The sequence below is a fragment of the Tribolium madens genome, unplaced genomic scaffold (genome assembly GCF_015345945.1).
Source record: "Tribolium madens isolate multiple individuals breed KSU strain unplaced genomic scaffold, Tmad_KSU_1.1 Scaffold_71;HRSCAF=194;Tcas5.2_LG6, whole genome shotgun sequence".
Classification (NCBI taxonomy): domain Eukaryota; kingdom Metazoa; phylum Arthropoda; class Insecta; order Coleoptera; family Tenebrionidae; genus Tribolium; species Tribolium madens.
The window spans coordinates 3,816,889-3,840,424 of NW_025401041.1; the positions used below are offsets into that span (position 1 = coordinate 3,816,889).

At 40.6% G+C, this 23,536-nt stretch overlaps 5 protein-coding genes across 13 annotated transcripts in view; 1 reads left to right on the top strand and 4 right to left on the bottom strand.

Annotated features, from left to right (window-relative positions):
* Positions 1-2,125, bottom strand: part of LOC123008718 — a 5,468-nt gene extending 3,343 nt beyond the window's left edge. The window contains exons 1-3 of one of the 2 annotated variants that reach the window (XM_044404708.1): positions 1,991-2,125; positions 1,572-1,690; positions 1,160-1,523 (exon numbers count right to left, since the gene is read on the bottom strand). In XM_044404708.1, coding sequence (XP_044260643.1) covers positions 1,160-1,523; positions 1,572-1,679 — 472 coding nt within the window. In that variant the 5' untranslated portion in view covers positions 1,680-1,690; positions 1,991-2,125. Of the gene's footprint in view, positions 1-1,159; positions 1,524-1,571; positions 1,691-1,907 lie in introns of both variants that reach the window. The other variant, XM_044404706.1, reaches the window with a different exon arrangement.
* Positions 2,126-2,524: 399 nt separating this feature from the next.
* Positions 2,525-4,519, bottom strand: LOC123008719. Its single transcript, XM_044404709.1, has 7 exons — positions 4,204-4,519; positions 3,997-4,158; positions 3,524-3,943; positions 3,285-3,479; positions 3,137-3,238; positions 2,901-3,090; positions 2,525-2,850 (listed from the first exon to the last, which is right to left on the bottom strand). The coding sequence occupies exons 1-7, from the start codon at positions 4,517-4,519 to the stop codon at positions 2,790-2,792; spliced, it is 1,446 nt and encodes a 481-aa protein (XP_044260644.1). The 3' UTR covers positions 2,525-2,789.
* On the bottom strand, positions 4,518-5,201 carry LOC123008723 (U6 snRNA-associated Sm-like protein LSm8). The gene is made up of 4 exons (XM_044404713.1): positions 4,960-5,201; positions 4,861-4,901; positions 4,689-4,816; positions 4,518-4,642 (listed from the first exon to the last, which is right to left on the bottom strand). Exons 1-4 carry the CDS (start codon positions 4,988-4,990, stop codon positions 4,552-4,554), a joined length of 291 nt encoding a protein of 96 aa, XP_044260648.1. The 5' UTR covers positions 4,991-5,201; the 3' UTR covers positions 4,518-4,551.
* A 54-nt stretch (positions 5,202-5,255) lies between these two features.
* Positions 5,256-5,896, top strand: LOC123008722 (myotrophin-like). Its single transcript, XM_044404712.1, has 3 exons — positions 5,256-5,417; positions 5,469-5,579; positions 5,626-5,896. The coding sequence occupies exons 1-3, from the start codon at positions 5,349-5,351 to the stop codon at positions 5,794-5,796; spliced, it is 351 nt and encodes a 116-aa protein (XP_044260647.1). The 5' UTR covers positions 5,256-5,348; the 3' UTR covers positions 5,797-5,896.
* On the bottom strand, positions 5,839-23,335 carry LOC123008716 (transmembrane protein KIAA1109). 8 transcript variants are annotated; one of them, XM_044404701.1, is made up of 27 exons: positions 22,988-23,335; positions 22,538-22,941; positions 20,472-22,454; positions 19,783-20,426; positions 19,425-19,733; positions 17,976-19,376; positions 17,058-17,289; positions 16,500-17,006; positions 15,609-16,448; positions 15,516-15,555; positions 15,298-15,393; positions 15,124-15,216; positions 14,954-15,076; positions 14,511-14,903; positions 14,326-14,460; positions 13,544-13,705; positions 13,315-13,494; positions 11,037-13,268; positions 10,673-10,864; positions 9,708-10,620; positions 9,043-9,659; positions 8,334-8,837; positions 7,830-8,283; positions 6,947-7,776; positions 6,714-6,899; positions 6,352-6,668; positions 5,839-6,306 (listed from the first exon to the last, which is right to left on the bottom strand). In XM_044404701.1, the coding sequence occupies exons 1-27, from the start codon at positions 23,235-23,237 to the stop codon at positions 5,923-5,925; spliced, it is 14,421 nt and encodes a 4,806-aa protein (XP_044260636.1). In that variant the 5' UTR covers positions 23,238-23,335; the 3' UTR covers positions 5,839-5,922. The 8 variants fall into 8 exon arrangements, with proteins under 8 accessions (XP_044260636.1, XP_044260634.1, XP_044260633.1 ...); XM_044404699.1 differs by having other exon boundaries at positions 6,355-6,668; positions 14,296-14,460; XM_044404698.1 differs by having other exon boundaries at positions 14,296-14,460.
* Between the last annotated feature and the right edge of the window lie 201 nt (positions 23,336-23,536).

The following is a 23,536-nucleotide window of genomic DNA, read 5'->3' on the forward strand; positions in this document are numbered from 1 at the left end:
ATTTTTACATTTAGTTTTTGAAAAATAACCGATTTAAAAATACAAAAAAATAAAATATTAAATTTCTTCCAAAATATCAATAAATTTGGATTTGTATTATTATGATTTTTAGTTGTTTATTTGGCAACATTGAATGCAGGAAGACACAAGTTAGTCATAGAACACTTCGATCAGAAATTTATTTGAAAGCTTCGTATAAAATAGTAAGTTTCATTATAAAATATTGGTAAACATTACCAAATCTTTTTCAACCAAAGATTATTATTATTTTCTTCCTCCAATACCAATAATGTGTAGTTCAAAAAATATAGCAAATACCAACCTCGTAAAAATTCCCAATGATTGATTTCACGTATATTACGATTTTTACAAAATTAATAATTTATGTTCACTACTTCTGTTTTTGTTGTCTCAAAACTGACCTCAACTTTAAAATTATTACGTTGGTAACTATGTAAAGACTTAGGAATCTTAGTAGACTAAGACTTAAAATCATGACGAAGTTTCACTTATGTTGGTAAACCTTTGGCCAGCTTGCTAGATTTTGCAAATTTTCAACAGAAAAACAATTTTTAAATACAAATCGGACATTTTTTATATAAAAACATTACTAAAAGTAGGTTGACAACCACATTTAAATCAAACATCAAGAAGTGTCAAAAACAAAGAAGTTCTCTCAATTTTTTGCCTTAAAATAACGAAATTTTGAGGTTTAGTTCCAATTCTGACCATAATTTTAAAATAATTACGTTGACACCTTTCAAAAAATATAAAAAATGTGTGCAAAACAAATTAATTGATTTCAATTATGTTGGTAAACCTTTGTCTAGCTTGTTGGATTTGCAAATTTTCACGACAGAAACAATTTTTACTCAAAAATCGGTCATTTATTTAAATAAAAAAGTTACTAAAAGTAGGTTGGCAACCCAAAATAATACATCAACAAGAAATGTCAAAAACAAAAAAATCACAATTTTTTGTTTGAGGTTGGAATTGCACGAGTGGTGAAAGGAATTCCTTGACAAAATCATTTCGCATAATCAAAAATGATCAAATTTTAACGCAATAGAAATCAAAATGTCATTGGTTATATTCCAAACTCTCTCAATATTTGTTTTTCTTAATCACAACCTTGTAATTTTATGAAACTTTCACTTACTTGCACTGGGCCCTTGCGAGCCCGCATACGCCGTAGACTGATTAATAACGACTTTGTGAATCTTGCCGAACTTCCCAAAATACTCATGCCTTTTGAGTACTTCAGGATCGGCGAGCCTCATCGGCAGCCCCACAACAAAAACGAGATTTTTCTGAACGACTCGCACACTAGCTAGATGCTTTCTACTCTCGCTCAACTTGGCCTTCCTCTGCTGGTCTCTCTGCCTCTTCTCGGCCTTGAGCTTGGCCACCTGCTCCTGGGACAGGGGCGTGAAGTCGGCGGGGTCCTCCGAGTAGGCCTTACGGCACGCCGGACACAACCCGTTCTCGTCGGTCCGGATTCTGTGCCAGCAGAACCGACAAATCTGAGACAAACTCGCGCATTATGCGAATCGCCGTTAAGGGGGCCTCACCTGGTAGCCACAAGTACACGGAAAGAAGTTCAGGTCGTCGACCTCGAGGGGCTCCATGCAGAGGGGGCACTCGACTTGCTCTTCCCCGCTTTGATTCAACACTGACATTGCGCGATCACCTAGACAGACAATGGATTAGTGGAAGGACAAGGGGGCCAACATCTGTCAAATGGTTTTTGCCCGATTTCGGGACAGGATCGCGCGAAGGGGGCCCCAATAATGCACGGACACCTGTGGCGGGCTTAAATCGACACTACTTTATGCAATAGTTGGAAAATCACGAAATTGATAGAGCGTGAGACATGGGTTAGGGGGGCCCCACATTGCGATACTTACGCCAAATTTCGAGGGAATTGAGACGGAAACGACGATTTCGCACAAAAACACGGAAATCTGAGCGAAAACGAATATTTACTTACTGAATTTTCAGATTAGACAGATTGGAAATATGGCGACTGTGATCTCGTAGGCTCGCGCATGCGCACTAAACACACTCACCACTAAAGCCACGTTTACACTTCTCAGGGATGAAACCTTTGTTTACAAAATGTTAAAAAAACTACGTCAAAGTGAGAGTGTGGGAGGGGAGTAATGATTTTATCAATGGGGTTATTAATACAGTGATCTAGAACAAAAAAAAAACTGATTATACGGATAAGATGCGTCAGGTTTGTTGATTTGGTGGTGGAGATAACTCACAGAAAATTCCATTACAATTATTTCAGGAAACAAAGATACGTCATTAATTTGTTTCTCTGAAAAATTTAATAAGTATTAATTGTTAGTTCCGGAAAAAATCAGGGAAATGTCAAATCGCTGCCAACTTCGCATTTTACAAAACAAAAATTTGGGTTTCGAAAAGAAACCAGACCACCTTTGATGCCACTTTTAAACATTAAGTCTTGTCAATGCGACATAAATAACGCAAAATCATGGCCCTACTTATTACATAAATTGTTAATAACACAAAATAGCACTTGAGTTAACCTTAACACCCATTTAATGGAAAATAAATTGTATTCTTCACTTCTAATTAGGTACTTTGTAAGACATTTGTTACTAAGCAAAGCAAATCAACTATGAATTTTTCAATATTGTATTGTAGCAATTTAAATTCTAATTTTTTCATGTAATTTCATGGTTTCTCGGATGTAACATTAACCACAGAAAAATGCCACTAATAAGAATAAATTTTTAATAAAACATACACAACAAAAATCACCCTTCATCACTGGACGTCTCCGGCTCTGAATCCGATTCTATATAACGTTGTTTTTTCCTAAAACATTGAATTTCACCAAAAGTCGGTAAAACAGAACCCGACATTACCCATCATTTTTTGAACGCGGTGTTGCCGGTTTTGATTTCGGACTTGTTTTGGGAGTGCTCCTTTTTGACGGAGTTTTTTTCCCGGAAGTTGTCTGTTCGGACATTTCCGTGATTGATGGTAGCCTACCATCGGTATGGGACGAATCGTTCGTGGTATAATCCTCATCGTCGTTTGTTTTACATAGACAACCTAGATGGTTTTTCGTAAATTGTTGATAATAGTTTATTTTATTTACCTTGACTCGATTCCGATGATTTCGTTTTTTCAGGGTACGAATATTTGCTTGATACTAAAGAGGTGCAAGTGGTTGTGCTGGGGCCTCTTTCGGGTGAGCAAGCTACAAATTTCAATTTACGAAATGAAAAAAACAAATTTTCAATTACGTTTTTCCGTGTTTTTCAACCTGTAATAAGCACACATCGTTCCAAACATGACCCAAATGACAAGCATTACCAACACCACAAAAACAACCATACTAGTTCTTGTCATGTGAAACTTTGCCCATTGTCCCTTTTGAGCATCCTCGATGACATGTTGAAAATCATTGATTTGTTGCTCGGCTTTGCCTTGGCTCACACCTGAAACGGTAAAATGGCAACTAATTCAAATTTCGCGCGCTTACCTAGCTTCTTCAACGTGTTCCTCACACGGAGGATTCCCCCAAAAGCAGCGTAAAATGTCTCATCGGTGAGCCTCGGTACTATTTGTTCGTCAATCCAGTGAACGAAATCACACTGAAACTTGTTGATATTTTCCGATTTTTTCAATTGGAGACATTTGTATGACGTTACGAAAAAATTCATTACGAGGTAACTAGATGTGTTGGCTTCGATGTTGTGTAAAGGGCAGGATTTAGTCGGAAGGGCTATGGAACTAGGGCGGGTGTTTGAATCAAAAAAGGGTAAAGGGATAGTGGCAGCACAATGTTCCGATTTTTCATTGTTTTGAGGTTGGTCACCTTGCACGAATATCAAATTATCACAGTCGGCTTTTTCGGGGGTGGGGGATTGCAGTGGGAGGAGCCGAATTTCGAAATTATCAACTAGGGGGAAACGTGACTGGGCTACCAACTGGAAAAAATCTCCTAATACTCACAATTTTGTGCCAAGGGTTTGGTCCAGCCGTGTCCATTGGTCCGCAAAAACAACTTAAATTCGTCAAATAGCCCCAAAAGCTTGGCAATACTGTCATAATCGATCAAACCGGCATAAAAAGCATATTTTGAAATTGGGAGAACGGCGTGGTGCAAATAACCCCCTGAAAACAACACTTAGACTACAGGAAAGGGGCACAGCCCTATACCCAATAAATCCATCAGGGCTACCAACGTAATATGTTTAGTCTTTCCGTGGGTTTCTTTACGAACGATTTCGAGAATCAGGCGAAAATATTCGATCAAATCAGTGACGAATTCGTTCGAGTCTATAATAAGGACCGAGGGACAGGGTAAGAGGTCCTCAAGGATCATTCGAGACGCCAATAAAGCCACATTTTCTGACGTCCAACACTCTCGTGCCCTGTCAGCTTTAGTAAATACAGTCGTTCCGACATTTAAATCAGCCGGACGTCCGTTTTTTGACAAAAATAACAAAATTAAGAAAAAAGGTAAAAATGACATTTAAGACTTTTAACCATGTCACTTGATTTATTCTAGTGAACTACAGAGTTCAAAGGTTCTGCTTTAATATTAGATAAATTAAGTCTATTGTCTAGTTCATCGTCAATGAGTCCCACGATGGCCCTAAAACTGGCATTAAGACCGTCGAGGACCCTTTGGAAACACTTACACGTTGTCTCCGCGAATTATGTGGAGCCCTAACATAACCTGCTCGACGCCGGAAGTGGTGGAATAAACTCGTTCGTGCGACTCGTCGATTATCACATTGATAGTCTGGTCAAAGCCCTTAAGAGTCCCCTAGAAACTGTGGTTAAAGACAGTCTAAAAGCCGAAAAACTTACAATAAAATTGCGACCATCAGAGGTTATAATCGAAACTGTATCTACATTCAGAGTCAAGGGTGAGAGAATTTAAGACACCTAAAAGTCTATAAAGGATACGGTTGACGAAAGAATCGAGCCCTGAAGCCATTTCTGGCTCTTTTCAACAAGAAAACTCCTGTGTTTAGAAATCAAAAAGTAAGGTTAGACACCGACGTGACCACATTGACAAAATGAAAATCCCAAGTACTTTCACCAATATCGACTTTTTTCGTGAAGAGAAGCGTAAATTGTGGCTTATTATGAATAAAACCTTAGACCATATATATGGTCTAAGAATAAAACAATCTCTTTGTAATTAAGTAATAAAATAATGATTAATCAAGTTTTTTTTTTAAATAATTCGCGGTGGCCGGATTTCGCATCGGTTTCCTGTGGTGACAGCTGTCACACACCTGTCACTCGCCTAGTCAAAAATCGTTGTTTTCCCGAGTATAGTTTAAATAAAAATGAGTGAACTCGTGTGGGGCATCAAGAACGGTGATTTGGATCAAGTTAAGGACATAGTGGAGAAAAAGGTGAGTCGTTTTGCTCAATTTGTGACTTTGTGTGCACCGCCCTTTTGCCAGGCTGTTAACATAAACGAACTGATCGACGGGCGCCCCCCGATTTTGTACGCCGCTGATTACGGCCAGACTGACGTTATCCAGTATTTAATATCAGCGGGAGCTGACGTTAACGTAAGTTGCCCCCCTCTTTGAGTCCCCTTTAACAGTGTTTTTCCAGTCGAAAGACAAACATGGAATAACCGCAATCCTAGCCGCGATCTGGGAAGGCCACAAAGACTGCGTTAAACTCCTTTTGGCGAATGGTGCATCGAAAAACGGCGTGGCCCCCGACGGGAAGACGTACCTCGAGTGCGCCGAGAATAACGAAATCAGACAATTGCTGTCCTAAATGCTGTCCTAGAGATTCTAAAATTTTAAAGAACGAACGCAATAGAGTGCTTATTTATGTTTTATTAACGTCTAAATCTCAATAAATGTTTTTTCTATAATTAATTTGACTAACATTCACCTTAATCTAGTTTTTATCCTTAACAGCCTTTGTTTCTTTGTCGGTTTTGTTACCATCGCCCTTTACCACTTGCACCATTCGTAGAGTTAACACCGCCAAAATGGCGTCCAACGGGTCCATAAACCCTCGTTGCATCCATTTCGGTATAGTAGTCCGCGCGTGCGAAAACCCCAACTTTTGCAAAATATAATCAATCCCATAGGGCTCTATGTACTTCCCCGCGACACTTAAAAGTCGCACCGTCGGCTCCAAATGCCACGTTTTGCAATTATAATTACGCCAGTCTTTTGCGAAAATATCAACATCGATCGAGCCTTTCTTAGCTTGACCCTCCGACAATTTCCCCTTATCTTGTAAATCAACACTGCTCCGTTTTTCCCCAAAACCCAACTGAAACAAACAATTAGCGCCCTGATAACACAACACACCCCTCACCACTTTCTCCTTCTCCTTAACATAGGACGTTATCAAATCGTGGAGAAAGAAAAACGCCTCGGCATCAACAGTCACGAAAATATGATCCTCAAACTCTGTAATAAAACTACACTCGACTGTCGGTTTTTCCCCCGAAATGTCGGGCACAGTCGCCGATTGCAAATGCTCGGTTTTGAGGTGCAACTGAAGACTCGGAACGGCAAAAATCACCTCACGGTTGTGGTTCGGATCGGCTAATTTCGTGCTATTTCGGCCACGCTCCATTGAATTATTACCGTCGCATTTCTCCCGTTCCAACGACGGGAATTTATCAACTTCTGCAATGTCAAACTGTGAATAAGTCAGAATAAATCAAAAATTACCATCAATTTGACTGTTGGCGAACGCATAATGAAACCACTCTTGTAACGTTTTGAATTGTGGCGGGAAAATGACACTACGACTGACTTTACAAACCGTGGCCATTGATAAATGAGTCTTGTAAGTGCTTAAACCGAGACTGCACGTCAGTGTTTGAACAACATGAACGTCTGGTGGAGGTGCACCTTCTAAAAAATTACAATTATAATAGTCGGTAACAGAAAATTACAGAAACCTGTATTTGATGGTATTTCTTGTCCTTCTGTATTAAACGTGATCGATGGTTCACGTAAACTGAACAACGCCCATGACTTGCTTTTGAAATTAATCCCATGAAAGCATGCCAGTGAGATATTATTCCCGTGCAATTCCATTGTACCCCCTAAGACAGTCCCGAATTGGGGCAAAGGCACATCCATAGTACTCAATTGCAATCCAGCGACTTGCGCCATCACTTTCTGCCAATGTCGATGATGTCTCGCATCGGTCGTGTTCGTTGCCGTTGTCGGAAACTCACGACTTTTCTGCGGTGTGACTCTTGCAGGTCTTGAGGACCCAGCAAAGCCACTAAATGCTCGTTTACTACTATTAAACTGTTGTGAAAAGAACTCTTCTAGCTTATTAAACATTTTCAATAAGTCGGCTGTAGTCGATTTCGAAATCATCACTTGGAGTTGGTCCCATGTTAAATTTCCGTGCATGAAAATCGTAGCCGGACGTCGGGTTGGTATAGAGTCACGTGATGTGGCCCGACTGAGTTTCCACTCATCCCGTAGATTGACATTAAGGTCACTGACACGACACATGAGCACAGATGTGGCCATGTAATCAAGACGGAGTTCAAGGGCGTGAAGCCGAAGCCCCACAGTATGATCAGGTTCCACTTCGGGTTCTTCCCGAATATGGACATAAGTGTCGATATTAGCGATTTCTATATTACCACCGACGATGCCACCCTTTGCGTCAAGACTCGAACCACCGAGGCCCAAAGCAATGTAGAGGTTTTTGTGGCCGGTGGAGCCGATACTGAGACGGCCGTCACTCCGGAAGTCTTTCGTCATCCATCTGAAACAGTTTTCTGTAATTACAGAATTACAGTTTTCTATAATAATACTTACGAAACGTTTCCCATGACATTCCCCATGTTCATATGAACGTTCAACTTTTTGAAATTAAACACAAACAAGACTAAGGTCTCCCAAGCGGTTAAATTTTTAAATTCGGATGGACTCGGTGTTTCCTTGCCTGAATCACCACTGAACGCCCTCCCCAACTCTTTTAATTTATTATGTCTCAAAACGTCTGAATCTAAACTCAATTTGAGTCGATCTTTGTTGTTTAAAAGTGGTGATTTATCACTTTTTCTCGTCTCGTGACTATTTTTCATAGTATTAGGGGACCCTTGTGATGTAATTGAATCATCCTCTTCACTATACACAGCCGACATACTTAAATCACCTAAAAACATTCTTCGTACGATTGAACGTCGATACCAAGCTTTCGGGAATGCTAAAATCTCCGTTAATCTTCTCATATCATACTTAAACGACGCTGATCCAATATCAATAATCGCTGAAATTAAAAGATTAGCAATTAAATTGTGATTAATTCAAGAAAAATACTCGAAAATCGTATCACGGCTCGGCTATGATCACCCCCTTTCCCTTTACTCGTTCCCTCTTGTTTAAAATTCAACATCCGCGACCGCGAGAGATGAAACTTGACAAATTCGACGTTAATCGAAAGTGAGTCTTTGCGTTCGCTATCGGACAACGGTGACCATTGTGCTTCTTTAAGTGCCGATTTTTTACCACCATATGGATGAAAAACATAGACGGAAAAGTCGGAGAGACAACCGGTGACGCTGAGACCTCCAACAGCTGTGGCGGCCGGATTGGGGGCCCCATCACCAAATTCACTCAACTCGTCTTCAGCACGTTTCGAACTGAAGACAATATCAAGAGAAGGCAGTTGTAGCATGCATTCGACACGAGATACAGGCAAACAACTGAAACGGAATGTGCTCGGTTGCATGTGGAAGTAGACGATGACGTCGACGGGGAAACTAGCGTAGACGTAGGTACCATAGTTGGTGAGGTCTTGGTCCGACGGCAAAAATGAAGTGTCTAAAAAATAAAAAAATTGTAATAAAAAGATCAAAGTGAAATAATTTTTTTATTAGGTTGGGAACACTGTATTATTGGTGATATTAAATTGGGTCAAGTGACGGCTAGGTCGCGTCCATCCCGTCAAAAATGAATGACAATTGACTATAAAATTGTGACGTTTGAATTTGATAGTCAATGTTGCCAACTTAATGAAAAAAATTACCTGTCGTATTGAAATTCGTCTTGGGCGGGATGGGCTCGAGCGTCTGCTCTAAAAACTCCAAAATATGGGGGCTAATAATCGTTTCTTCGGGCACACTCTGTAGTGTCATCCATACAAACAACGATGCTTTCTTCACCCCAGGCCTTCTGTGCCCCATCATTGCCCCTCTAGCCGTATCCAAAGGTGATGTTCCACCGAATTGCAAGTCATCTAAACTCGATGTGGGACTACACCCATAATTGGGATTTGTTATTCCATGCATCGATGTTGAAACTTTAATCGGTTGACTTTCAACTCGTTTAAAAGCTTTATCAATTCGACTTTCCTCTAATTCGTCGAAACACATCGGTGATTTAAAAGCTTTCTCGAAATCAGGACTTTGTACCGAATCATCTTCACAGACAACTTTCGACGTGTAATGTAATTTTACATCCATGCCTGGAATGTGGAAAATTGTGAGATCGACAAGTGTGGCATGTTGAGTGGGGCGTAGTCGGGAGGCACTTGATTGGCCAAGAAGTTTGTCTTTGTTGCGTCGGATGGGATCGGGACTGCTCGTACTCGGGGGGAATTCCAGAAGACCGGCCGAACAACTCCTATCTTTCCTCATACGATTCCTGAAATGAAACATTACTAATCATTTCCAACACCTTGAAAACACTCACAATTTAATCTCTTCTTCTTTGACCGGATCCTTTGTATGTAAAACACACTTTCCGCTATTTATAAACACCTTCACGTCCAATTCTAAATCAACATTTGGTTCTTGTGCTTTCATAGGCACCGTAGCTTGGGACACAGTCCCTGGAAACGGTACAAAATCATCGATTCCTTTCTTCCTCAACAAAATCTTCTCTCCGTCGATATCCAAATACTCAGGCCAGTCTAAATGAGTCTCAGAACTGGCACTCGGTAATGATGCTTGTCTCGTATCACTGAATGTTACTTTAGGCCCCAATTCCGGGTTCCGCACTCGGAGAGACGCCGAACGTGATGGCCCCGATCGTGGAGAACTCTCATAACTTCCGGTGTTAACAGGGGCTTTATCAGGACTGTCTTTGCGCTCCAAAGTGGGGCTTTGTGCCATAAAAGACTTGGAACGGAAAGTACTTTTCGAACCAAGCCCGAATTTGCCTTTAATTGATTGCGCTTTAATGCTTTGTCGGCGGAGTTTTTGTATCATGTCACGTCTAAAACCTTTATAAACAATGGTTTCAAGTTCGTGTAATCGTTTCATTTCGAGTTCGATTGTGCCATGGGAAGCCCCCAATGTCCGTAAATCATTGATGATTTTCGCTTGTTCGTTCATTTCTTTTTCCATTAGTTTCGAACGGCTGCGATTATCCAAATTTGGGTCAAACATAAATGATGGAAGAATACTTTCTTGGGAGACTCTAGTCCCATCGATGGGTTCATTATCATCACTGTCGTAATCCATCGGTAATTGAGCCTCTTCTGCCCCCGTCAACATGGTTAAAGTGTGACCTAAAGCTGAGAGTTGTTTACCGACACCGGTATCAAGGTGAATGTCGACACCTTCCATCTGCCATTGAACGTTCAAAAACCATTTAGCGTTTTCTAGGGGAATTTTATTTTAATTGAGACTGAAATTGGTAACGGGGAGACTCACCATTGGGCTGTTTGGCCGCAATTGTTCGACTACAAACTTCATAAGTGCCATCGCTGACAACACACAAATTCATTATCGACGAGTCGCTCATGTCGGGCTTCCAGTCGTCAAGGGACGTCTCGAAATCGTCCGCGAAACGGAGGCACAAGTTCGAGAATTTTCCCTTACTGACAAGCGAACCGGAACTACACGCTGAAAAAATTACAGATTCCTGTAATGCGATATTTTTGTATTAGCTGTTCTTAAACTATATGAAACAATTTTTACAAATAAAACTTTTCCAGAAACACAGCACACGGTGTAAATTTACGCAAAATTAATTAAACCGCAATATGTGAATTACAGTTTCCTGTAATTTCTTTACCTGAAATGCTCGTGTTCTCCAACGTGACCACCACCGCCCCCCGACTCTCCTCGTAGACATTCCTTTGATTCCACGTGAACGGTAACGGATTCAACGGCAAACAAATGCCCATGTCTTCAACGGTTAATTGCAAAAACAGCGTCCCTAAATGGGGGGCACTCAACTGACTTGTAAACTGTCCGAATTGAAACTTTTCGTAGACTTGTTGTGTCGCTGTTAACACTTCTTTATTTAAATTCGCTCGTTTTTCATTCCAATAATCGTAGGCATTTTTATAATTCAACCACACAAGAATCGCTTTATCAATCGCCACCGGTTGAATATAAATCAACGGTCGCTTCAACGTAATCAACACCACTTCCTTATCCTCACCTTCAACAATCTCATCTTGAAACGCATTTCTCAACCCGATTCGTGTATTGAAAAACGCTACAGGTTGATACTCGATTTCAGCTTCTTCGAAAACCGCATTTCGAATGATTTGACCCAAGGAGAGATTAAGATCGACTTGTGCTTTGCCAAATAGCCGTGCGGTGGCGCTACTTTGAGTCGAACCCGAGACGTTTTGTACCCGATTTGATAGTTCAAAAACAACAGCTCCTGTTTCTAATCGCACAGCAGATGAACCAGCAGTCGTTGCTGTTAATTGAATCCGACTTATGCGTATCACTAGTGAGAACAAAAAACGATTTAGTGATGACGTCTCTTCTGTATCTTCGAGCCAAATCGGTACCGGTCGTTCACCACCGTAAACCTTTTGAACCACTTCGTTCACCTCCTTCATAAACACTTTCTGTACAAAAACCAAATGGTTTAATAAATCGGTTGTGAGACTGTGTTCGAAGACTCCAATATCGGCATGTGCGTTCAAATAGCCCCCTTGGCGGAACACCACCCCGTCGGGATTTTTATGAATATTGGTGGCATTTTCAGGGATGTACTCAGCACTGACGTGTACAGCCGGCAACGCAATACTCGCCTCTGATGGTAAATTCGCTTCAACTTTCTCATAGTGGCCCTGCAGGACCGTATTAAAACTCAAAGAGTGATGAGGTAAATCGATGGTGAATTTAGCCCGACTTCCTGTAAATCCAGCACTGTTCACTTTATCCATCTTATACGTTGCTTGCAATGATGGTAAAAGCGCCGCTGTGATACTTAAACTTTGCAAAATTACAGAGAACTGCATTACCAACGGTTGCAATAAACTCTTCTCTTCTGTCGCACTTTTCGCAAAACTTGACACAGGAACGTTTTGCGTCTGATGACTCGGTGAACTTTGTTGGTCATCGTCAACTTGCACACCACGTGATAACCGACTCGATGTTCGCGATACGCGTAATTCTTGTAGTGTTGAACTTAGTTGTTTGCTCCCTCTGGTGACCATACCGTGAAGCGCGACCGGATGTTGAGGAATATCGATATTAACAGCGCCGATTGTTAAAAGACCAGAGTTTTTATCTTTGCCACGTTTCATAATACTGGAATACAAAGTCTGGGATTTACCAATAGTGACCTTGACTACGGTTTGCTGATTGGGTGAAACGCCCTCGAATAGATTGATCATCGTACGACCGATTTGACCTGTCAATGAACATTCCAACATGGCGGGAATTGATTTTTTTCGACATGTTAGACTCGAGTGTAGACTTGTAATTTCAGCTTCGAGTTTAAGACCGGACAGTGTTGCCAATAGACGAGTTCGATGGATGCGAGCCACACCAAAAACCACCAATTTTGTATGTTCTTTTGTTACTTTATTTTGGATTGGTGGTGGTGTCGATTCGTTTTTGTCTAAATCATCACTTGACTTCATTTCGGTCAATAAATCATACTTTCGATTCCCTTTGTAATGTTCCGAAATGTCATAAGTACCGACTGAGAATCGATGCTTGATTGTTTTAGTGTCCGGCATATTTGCATACAACTCTAATAAATGATAGATTGTTTTCCAACATCGTCCTGTACTCTTGTCTGATGACACGGTCATGTGATCCAAAGCCGACCCCGATGGACTACTCATCGTTATTGGAGTACCCCCACCTTCGTTCAAATTGACGTAACCTTTGACACTTTTCCCTGTTGAACGTAATTTTTGTGCGAAACTTTGCGGACGTGACCGTAAACTCGGTGATGGAGAAACAATCGGTTTATTTTGTGACGTACATGAACCGTTTGAAATTTTCAAACTCAATTGTTTCGTGTCGATTAGTGGTTCTTGAATATCGGAAACTGTAAAAATGAGTTAAACCAAACCGATTCGGTTTTGCGGACTTACTCGACGAATGATGTTTGATATCGGCATGATCACTCGAACTTGTTTTCGGTCGACGAATCTCCACTGGTTGTTGTTCTCGTAGTTCGTTTTGGGTGTCTTTGACGTTTTGGTACATGTTAGTGATTTGGTGGAGGAGGCGCAAAAGGGGCATGTTGACACGTTGGGAAATGTAACGGACGCCTGAAATGCAAATTTTAGAAAAATTAACAAAAAATCGGGGGATTTTAACCTATTGTGAAGTTAATAACGGTGCTTGTATGGTTTTTGAGTTGACCACGTGATATGTAAAGGACGTTTTTTGTTCGCATCATTTCGTTGACGGCCATGTCTGTCATTCGATCGATTTCCAACTCGACGGAGACTTTTTCACACACAAAAGCCGGCGATTCGTCTGAAAAAAATTGCCACTTTACAGATTCCTGTAACTGTATTGTGTATTTAAAACATTAATTACAAAACCACAAATACAAGATTAATTTTTCTCAGACAAATAAAACATTTCTAAAAGTCATTTAAAAAACTAAATTGGACTAGCCCGGCGCATCCACCATTTTTGTAAACTACTATAGTCCATAAAGTGACCATAATTGCCGAAACGTTTCCTAAATTACAATTACGGACAAATACGTAGAAAAAAAAAGGGTAAAAAACGCATTACAAAAATTATAGATTTCTGTACTCGATCTTTTTTCTCACTGAGTTGAGTACGTACTGTATTTCAGTAATGTAATTTTATATAATTAAACTCAATATTTACTTAAAAATAAATGATCCAATGTAAGAAAAAAATGAGACAAAATAACAAAAATTACAGATCCCTGTAATAGTTTTTTTTCTCTCACTAAGTTAAGTACGTATTGTACATATTTTAGTGATCAAATTTACTGTAACCAACCTCGATATTTAATTAACAATAAATGAAAACGACACGATGCACAAATTTTTTCGCTAAAATTACAGTTTCCTGTAATCTCAACTTACTCGTATTAACTTCAACAAACAGCCTCTTACTCTTATTCTTGCCTTTCTTCTTTTCTGTTTTTCCATGTTCTGACACCACTATATCAATATGCATTGTTTCCATATTCCCCACAAGACTAAAATTCGACCCTAGCGCATCTAAGGTCGTCACATCGTTCCCAGCACCTATGAAAAACAGTCAAGACACAAACCAAAACTTTTTTTATGAAACTTACTCGAATCTGACATTGTCGTAAACCTCAATTGTTGCGGCATAACCCCTAAACCCAACAATAATGGTTGAAAAATTTGATTCGCATCTAGTAACCTCACAGAATCGTGTATGGGATATAGTGAAATTTCTGGTGCTGTTGCACTGGGTTTAGGTAAAGTACCCGCATCTCCCGACGATTCAGTTTGTAAAGTGTCAATTTTTGACTCCATGTAACCTTTGAGTGTGCCTACAGTGTCCTGTTTTGCCATCCACGAGTACAAATCTTCAGATGAGTGAGTATAAGCAGTTCTGTGTAACGGACTTGAAGGTAATTCAGGACTGGAATGACTGTAAACATCACTGGGATCCGAACCCATATTGTAGATGAGACAATCCTCACGCAACGTGCCATAACCTTACAAAAATTATTATTTCCTTGACAAATTTCACCGAAATGAAACTCACAAATGTTATCATCGCATTTCTGACCAAAGGTATTGTTAGTAAGCAATGGTAAAACAACACTGGCTCGACTACTGTTAGGATGTTGAGTCGGTTGTAAGCTTTTTTTACGTTTCCGGTGTTGCACTACATTTTAGTGGGTTAGTTAGTCACAAAACAAATGAATAACAAACCTGTGGGGCTTGGTGACGTGAGAACACTTTCAACACCGCCTGACACTACCGCCACTTGTGGCATGTCCAAGTAACTGGCTCGGATCGCTTCACCTACGGAAACATTACAATTGTAGCAATTACAGGTTTCTGTAATTTATTAAAAACGTGTTAGTCACAAAAGCGTGCACATACCCACGTTTCTGTGCGGTTTTAAAATAATGCCGGAATGTAGTAAGCGTGCATGTTCGTCGGTAATATCGTGATCTTCATTACCGCTGACTTCACCATCTGTGACACAAACCTGTGTAAAAGCACACACATTGTGTTAAATTAACAGAAAATGATTGGTTAGTGCATGAATAAAAGCAAGGCGAGACATTTAATAAAAAAAAAACAAATGACTCGCTTACGATTCTCCTCGACATCCACCACGTCTAAATCGTGACAGATCTGTAGACACTTCGAGAGTATCATATCGACTGTTTTAAGACAATAATACTCACCTCTTCGACTTCTGGCACTGAAATAGTGACATTGAGGGGTTTAATTCTCGTCTTGACGGTATGTTGAGGTAAGAGAGGGGTGTAGAGTATGTTTTTCCATTGTCGACTCAAAACAACAACACCTTGTCTCAACGTAAACAATTGAGGCAATTCAGATTCGCGTAAATTTGCCTCAATAACCAAAGGGTCACACTCGAGGTAATACTGTTGTAAAATCGAACACAATTGCAAGCTCGGATCTTCATGTAAAGTCTGTGCGAGTGGTGTTAACTTATCGTAGCGACTTTTCGCCAACATGTGGACTTTTTGTGTCTCAAGTGCCTCAGTCATGAGACATGCCACGACCGCAGTCGACCTTCGATACATACTCCTCACCATATGTACCACTCTAATAGCCAATCGATTGCTCGGATTCATCCAAGCATTAATTGCTGGCGATGCTGTACTCAATAAATTCCAATCGAGTCGAGTATAGTCGATTTTGCGTGTAATGGGGGCTCTCGGGGGCGCAGCAAAGTTAAACCACACAACTTTCAATTCGATTATACAACTCGAAACATTACCGGAGTCTCTCGCCATAACGGTATTGTCTTTACTTTCATTCGAGTTGTCCAATTCGGTGTCACCTTCACCACCGTCACGTGATTTAGGAGTTTCAGGTTTGGGCTCGGCGTCCGCCTCGTCCGATTTCATACTTTCAGTCGCATCTTTGACGTTGAACTTGCATTCGACGTGTTCAAATTGGGATTTTTTCACCACTTTCAGGGAAACCCCCTCGAGGCCACATTCAAACATTATGAAACCCAACTTGTCCTCACTTGTGTCATCACTCTGGACAATCTATTTTGTTTTAATTAATTTAAATAATCATTTGTGTAAAACAATACTTACGTTGTTGTCACTCTGTGAGGGTTGTAGATAATACTCCAGGCCCCTGTATTGGGGCCCTACTTTCGCCGGCGTGAACAAAACCTTCGATTTATAATTCGGAATTGCTGTAATAATCGCATCGTCTAGTATCGAGCTTTCGTTTCGTAAACGTCTCAATTGCGCATGCGCTTTACCAACATTGAGACACACCACAAGTTGTTGTTGTTGTTTCTCACAACTTTCGATAAAAACAGGTTCGCCTTGTATGATATCAGCATTGGTGTTTGATTGTAGTCCTAATAAAATTTTCGCTCGATTCGCTCCCTTTTTACTTCCGGTTTGGACGACTGCCGGCCGATGGAAACGCTGAAGTACTTCACGTGCTTGTTTATCACAATGTAATTTCGCAGTGACGTTATCAAAACACACCGAGAAGAGAGAGACGCATGTGAGGTCTTTCATATTGTCGAGGGCCGAAAACGAGATGATTTCTTCGACAATCGAGACTTGGAGTAAAGTTACATTGACCTAGATTCAATCAATAAGAAAAATATTGAAACAAGGTTCAAGTTTGGTTACTTTAGGGAGAAAAATCGCAGCTTGGAGTTGTGTCTTGACCGTTTCCTCAAAAATGCCCTCGGTGATGGGACCCTCGTCGCCTGCAGTCGGAGTTTGACACAATTTGGCGATGTTTTCGGTTGTTTTGAGGATGTTAGCGGATTCGACTTGACCGACACACGACGTGTGGAGATGATTTATGACTGTTAGGGGGTGCAGGTTGGCCACAATTGGGGTGAGAGCGTCGACAAATCTACAACAGAAAAAAATTCATTATAGATTCCTGTAACTGTTTCCCTATTTCTCAACCAGAACTTAGCGCATTTTGTCGCAATTTGATTCTAACATTAAAATAATATAATATGTTTCCTATTTTTCTAAAATTAATGCAAAATATTACGAAATTTCAATGTCAAGATTACAGTTTCCTGTAATATTCTTTCAGCAATGTACTAACGATCACACCCAAATCTCTTTCGTTTTTTTTAACATTAGCATTGAAAAAATCACGGCTTCCTTGATTAATGAAGGAAGTTTCCCTTCACTAATCAAGGAAGCAGTGGAAATTTTTTTTTAATTCATCAAAGAAATTACAGATGACTGTAATCAAAAATTTTGTTTTCACCGAATTAAATATATATATAGAATCTTAATAATGTGTTTTTATGTAATTAAATTTAATGTTCAATATAAATACGACACTTTAGTCCCAATAGAACAAGATCTTTTCCTTTTTATAAAAATTGCAGGTTACAGATTGCTGTAATTGTAAATTTATTTCCTTATTTTTTTCGCTGAAACCTGGCACATTTTATTGAAATTTATTACCAAATAGACGCACGTTTATATGACATTAAAATAATGGAATCTCTTTTTGATTTTCCTAAATTTTACTTTAAAATGTTGAAGTTGAGATTACAGTTTCCTGTAATTTCCTACCTCTGTAACGACTCCAACAGCAAGGGACTGACCATCACATCCAAATCCCCTTTCAATTTAACAATCACGATAGTCCTGCACCCTGCATCCATCTGATTGCTCAATAATTCCTCCTCTTGAAACGTTGAATCCCCCTCGACTTCGTCTTGATCCCACACGTGTGCATATGGTGATGTTGGTGTCTTATTTCCTTCACCTCTCGACACCATTTTCAACGATGTGATCCCCTCACTCGCTGTCTCCATACAGGGGACAAACCTCGCCCCCACATACACCAATTTCCCCTCTTCGTTCTTCTCAAACAACGGTACTGAAAACTGGTCGGAATGTTTCGATTGGTCGCCCCAATTCTTACATTTACATTGAGTCAAATGTGTGACATAACACGACATGAGCATCGGTGAGTCGATAATCAAGCGATTCACCTGCATATGCAAGTCTACCAACGTGAAATCTTCCTGACTACCAACTGCAGAAACATACGATGTGCTACTGTAACTATCAGACGAGTCACCAAGACTGTCATTGAGATCATCAGTTTCTGTCAATGTTCGAACATTTGGTAATCTTTGAGGTGTAACTAGACCATTAGTGGTAATACTGCGATGCTCAGGTGTGTGAATTTCGTGATCGCTACGATGTGATGCAAGGCGAAGCCGAGTACTACCTTCAGGTGCCGAACTAGGGGCATGTATTGGCCCTATTGTTCTATACGGTCTATCAGCCACAATACTAAGCTCACTCGAAAACTTCTTTCTTTGAGGTGGAACACTGTTACTATCCTGTCGTGTCAAAAGAATTGAATTTCGAAGACTCGAACTACGCGAATTGATTATATCTTCATCGGCTGAAAAGAACGCTTCTGATTGGTTCTCGCTTGACATTGATGTCGTCCTTTGCACCTCTTGCGCCAACTTTTCATCCAAACTAATCCTTTCACCGAGCGAATGATGCGATTCGGACGGTTTCGTCGCATTATTATTATCAATCACAGGTGCGTTGAAATAATCCACAGCTAGTTTCGAATCAGATATACTGTTTTTAGGGAGCGGTTCCGGTTCTTTCGTCACTGACAATTTCCCAACTTCGGTATGCAATTTCGAATCACTATCGAGTTTTGACGGGAGAATAGGACAAGTTTCAACTAGTCTCGAATATGGCACTTCTTTCATCATCGAAGTTGAGGAAAATCGACGATTGACTTTATGTTCACGTTCAGTGGTCGCAACCGGACTGATTTTAATTTCACTTTCGCCAATTCGAGGACTGTGTGACTTGCTTCGAGTCAAAGTATCTTGCAGGGAGATTTCTTGAACAATGTAGGGAGGAGTCCGAAAAATTAACATGTTTTCGTGGAGGATACTCTGACCGTAGCCTGGATCCTTCCCTGGTTCATTAACACTGAAAAAATTGATTCAGTCAAGTTGCAAACCTATTACAGAAAACTACCGAAACGCAGCCACGTTGATTCCATCTTCTAGGTCCTTCCGACTCGGTTTAAAAAACCTTGTCCCGTTTTTATTCGTCCCGAAAAACGTGCAACCACCTGTACAACCACATTTCCCACTAGTTTTATTCAATTCAGGCCAAAGAAACCACAATTTCTTCCAACGTTCGTCGTGTGTCCGGAGAAATTTCTGTTGCATTTGATGTAAATTCTGTTCTTTAATATCAGACGAAATTGCTGATTCGACAATCAAAGGACCGAAATTCACAGCCCCCACTTCCAACCACAAATCCATAGTGTCAGAATTCGACCTGTGAAAATTCACAATAATACACCAAAAAAAAAAAAGACCTAACTCACTTGTTATGATTGTATTTTTGCGTTTGCCACACCATCTGTCTCACCGACATGCTATAAACAATGCAACTCAACCCCGAACTCACTTGTTTCCCGTGTAGATTACAATTGGCTAATCTGATTGGCGACACCCACAACTGTAATGCCACCCCACTCTCCACCAACCAAAAATCAACAGCATCCACGGCCACTCTACACAATTTATATTTCAATTTGTGTGCATTTTGATTGTCTAAACTGTTCTCCTCAATTATTGTACTCCTCACTGAACCTTTTTTATCCTCGTCGATTTTTTTCTTGTTATTTTTTAAAATAGTATTCTTATTTGACGCGTTACTTTTCGGTTGGAGGAGTTGTTGAATGGCTTGTTGCATTTGTTGTACGTGGACGTTTTGACTCGAAACTGTACTCTTCTTCGTTGTGACTGGACGTGTGAGTAGAGCGTCCTCTTTCGGCGAGTTAAGTTCATTTTCAGTGTCCATTAGTAGTAGTATGAGAGTTTCAAGTGTGGCAAGAACTGAGTATAATTGAGGTGAGGTTAATTTACCACTCAATTTACCCATTTGGACTTCCACCAACCAGGCATACTCGATGGTGTCCTGATCGAGGGATTGACCCACGTTAGAAAACATAGCATGGCCACGAACCTACAACATTAATACAGTTACCTGTAATTAGCAAAAAACAGTTACCTGTAATGATGATAATGTTAGTTTTCCTTGATTCAAATGTTTGTCTTTTGCGACTCGATTTATATTATCGGAGACTAGTAGTACTGATGGGCTTACTAATAATTGCAATTCAGTCTGGTCGTACCTTTTCTTCATTTCAAAGCCAACTCTTTCAATCAAAATAATGGGACATGGAGGGTCTTTTTCGGTACAATTTTTCAATAAATGTGCTTGCACATCGTGTGCTATAATCGAAACGTCAACTTCCAACGGCCTATAGTTTCGATGATCGAAATCCTCGCGTAATTCTAAGGGAATATTGGCCGAACTATCGTCTGATTTTAAATCCCCGTTTGGGTTTTCCCCCGAATTCGATTGTTGCATATCGGTGAATGATTGATCCTCTCCGAAAATATTCTCTTTAAAATTCATAAAATTCTTCAATGCTGTTCCGTAGAGTAGCAAAACGGAAGGTCCAATTTCAAGTTCGACACTAACAGTGTCGGCTTTGAGTGACGTAGGATCGAATTTTTGGACGCCCTCTGGTGAGCGTTTTCGGTTTTTGCGATGGTGGGGGAATCGCATCGGTGATAGGAGGATTTCTTCTTTGACAGGAGTGGAAATATCGGCTTGTGGGGTGGTACCAATAGGAGGACATGGATGGTAAGTGTAGACAATGTTGATAGCCCCGATTGGGACCCACCACAAGTCGACCCAACCACAACTACTTTGACACTCATTCCGCCACTTGGGTATAATTTCAGCCTTCTTTGTTGTGCTTCCATCTTTCGATAAAACTTTGGCGTACTTCTCCAACGCTTGAACAACATTCCGACTTGTGTGAAACTCGGGAATGAACAAACTCAAATCGATACTTTCGCCTTGAATACTGAAATTTAACGGTACTGTTTCGGGTAGAAACTCATCGAAGGGTAAATCAAACGACATGTGCAAAAAATGTGCACATAGAGCCAACTGTGTGTTTTCTAAACGATTCTTCTGACCCACACTACTGCAATCTATCCAATTGTATTGATTGACTAGAGTGATAAGTTCGCAATGTTTCAATGTGAGACCAAAACGCCACGTGTAGGGCACAAAATGCATCAAATCGGGGATTTGTTTCGATGCCCAATCATTAATCAAGTCTTGAAAAAACCACTTGTGGGTAAAAATCAACTTAACTGTGGCTTTACAACCCGTAAGATTGATTTCCCACAATTGGTGGTCGTTCCACACAAGTGGATAATGACACAAAAGACAAAATTCTAACGTTTCACTTTCGATAAAATCCCGAAATTGGAGACTTGTCGTAGCCTCGAGATGGAGTAACTGTCCTGTGATTTTTGTCGCGTAGCCATCTTGGAGTGTGATCCATGGTAGTGTGACCTCGAGATAGCTCCCAGCCCCCACATTAATATGCACAGCATTTGTTTCCTTATCTTTGGTGAAGAGAATATCAATCGTGGCGTCATTTTGCATCAATAAACGCACATCAAACGATTGCATTTGTCTTTTCTCCCCTGGTTTTGGCATTTTAGTCACTTCCATTGGGAGGTAATCTTGGGGGTAGAAAAACTTGAATAAGTGTTCGCGTTGTCGGTCAGCCCACGGGCCGTAACTAAAATCCGTTCCTTTGCCACACTTTATGTCAACCCCCCATTGTGGGGGACTCGATTCGACTATATCACCGTTGGCTAAAGTCACCAAAACTGGTTCTTCGGGGACTTGTCCAGGCTCGTCCATGTAAAAATAAAGCTCAAGGTCGTTAGTGGACATGAGAACGAAGCCTTCGCCCATGTAACGTGGGGGCTCGTCGAGCATTCCGGTGTATTTGAGACTGGGGGCGAGCATCACGCGGACGTTCTCAGCCTTGGATTTGACAAAATGCATGAAACGGTCGAGGGTGCAAACGGCCGGTTTCGTGGAGTAGACAAAATGGGACTCTTCGAAGGTGATGCTAAGGGTGGTGGGGACTAGTCGATTACCAAAAACCAGTCGGCTCTAAAAATATTTTTTTAATAGCCTCGTAAATGATAAATATTTGTATTTGTTTGGCCTTGAATGTGTCACAAAGTCCAACTTACCGACGACACGTCGATTTTAATCACTGGAATTAAGTCTCGCCAAGTCCTCGCCATGGCTGCCTCCGGCCTTTGCTTCCTACTATCGATGTGACTCTCCGAATTCGTTAAATTCTCCGTCGTTTTGTTGTCATAATTTGGGATAATGTTGGGCCCAATTCCGAAAATTCGCTCCAGATTTGAGTAAAGTTGCGATCTGTTGTACACATGTAGCTCAAAGCCGTTCAACATAACGGAAAGTCGGGTATCAGAGTGCGATAAATCCTCACTTACGTCCTTAGGGACGTAAGACCTCCACCACCGGAAGATCAAATAACCGTCCTGGACCCGAATCGTGTAATCATAAGTGATGTAAACAACGTCCCTGAACATTATTTTCCCCGAGAGAGCATTCAGTGACAAAGACCCTAAAATTTAGACAATAACAACCCTCACAGAAACTCACCAACAAACCAATTTTAAAGTATCCCTCGCTGATGAAGAACCGATTCATGATTTTGGTAATGATGAAAGCGACCAATCGAGAGTTGTAATACGTTATATAAATCACCCATCCGACTGCGAACAATAAACTGCACAATAACATAGCAAAATTCGAATCCATTTTTATGTCGTCTAAATTTCCGAAAGTGGAAGAGTTGGCGTTCCATTTTGACGTTTCCGGTTCGTCGATGGTGCTGTTTATGAACGGGTCGGACTCCATTTCGGTGGAAAAACTCAAGATTTTTTACTTTTTAACCCATTCTTGAACATAGAAACATTGTTTTCGAATGGCGGCGGAAAACTGCTGTCAGTTTGACAGAAGCTCAGCTGAAGGGGCGGGGTTTAAGTAAAGTTGCCAACCTATGTAGCCAACATAGAAGAATGCACTTGCACTTTGACGTTTATTTTATTTCTTATCTACCACAATTCTAACTTCTTATCATAGAATTTCTTGGAACTATTAGTGATAAGGAGAAAGATGAAATGAGTTGAATGACATGCAATTTTCACTTTTTTTTT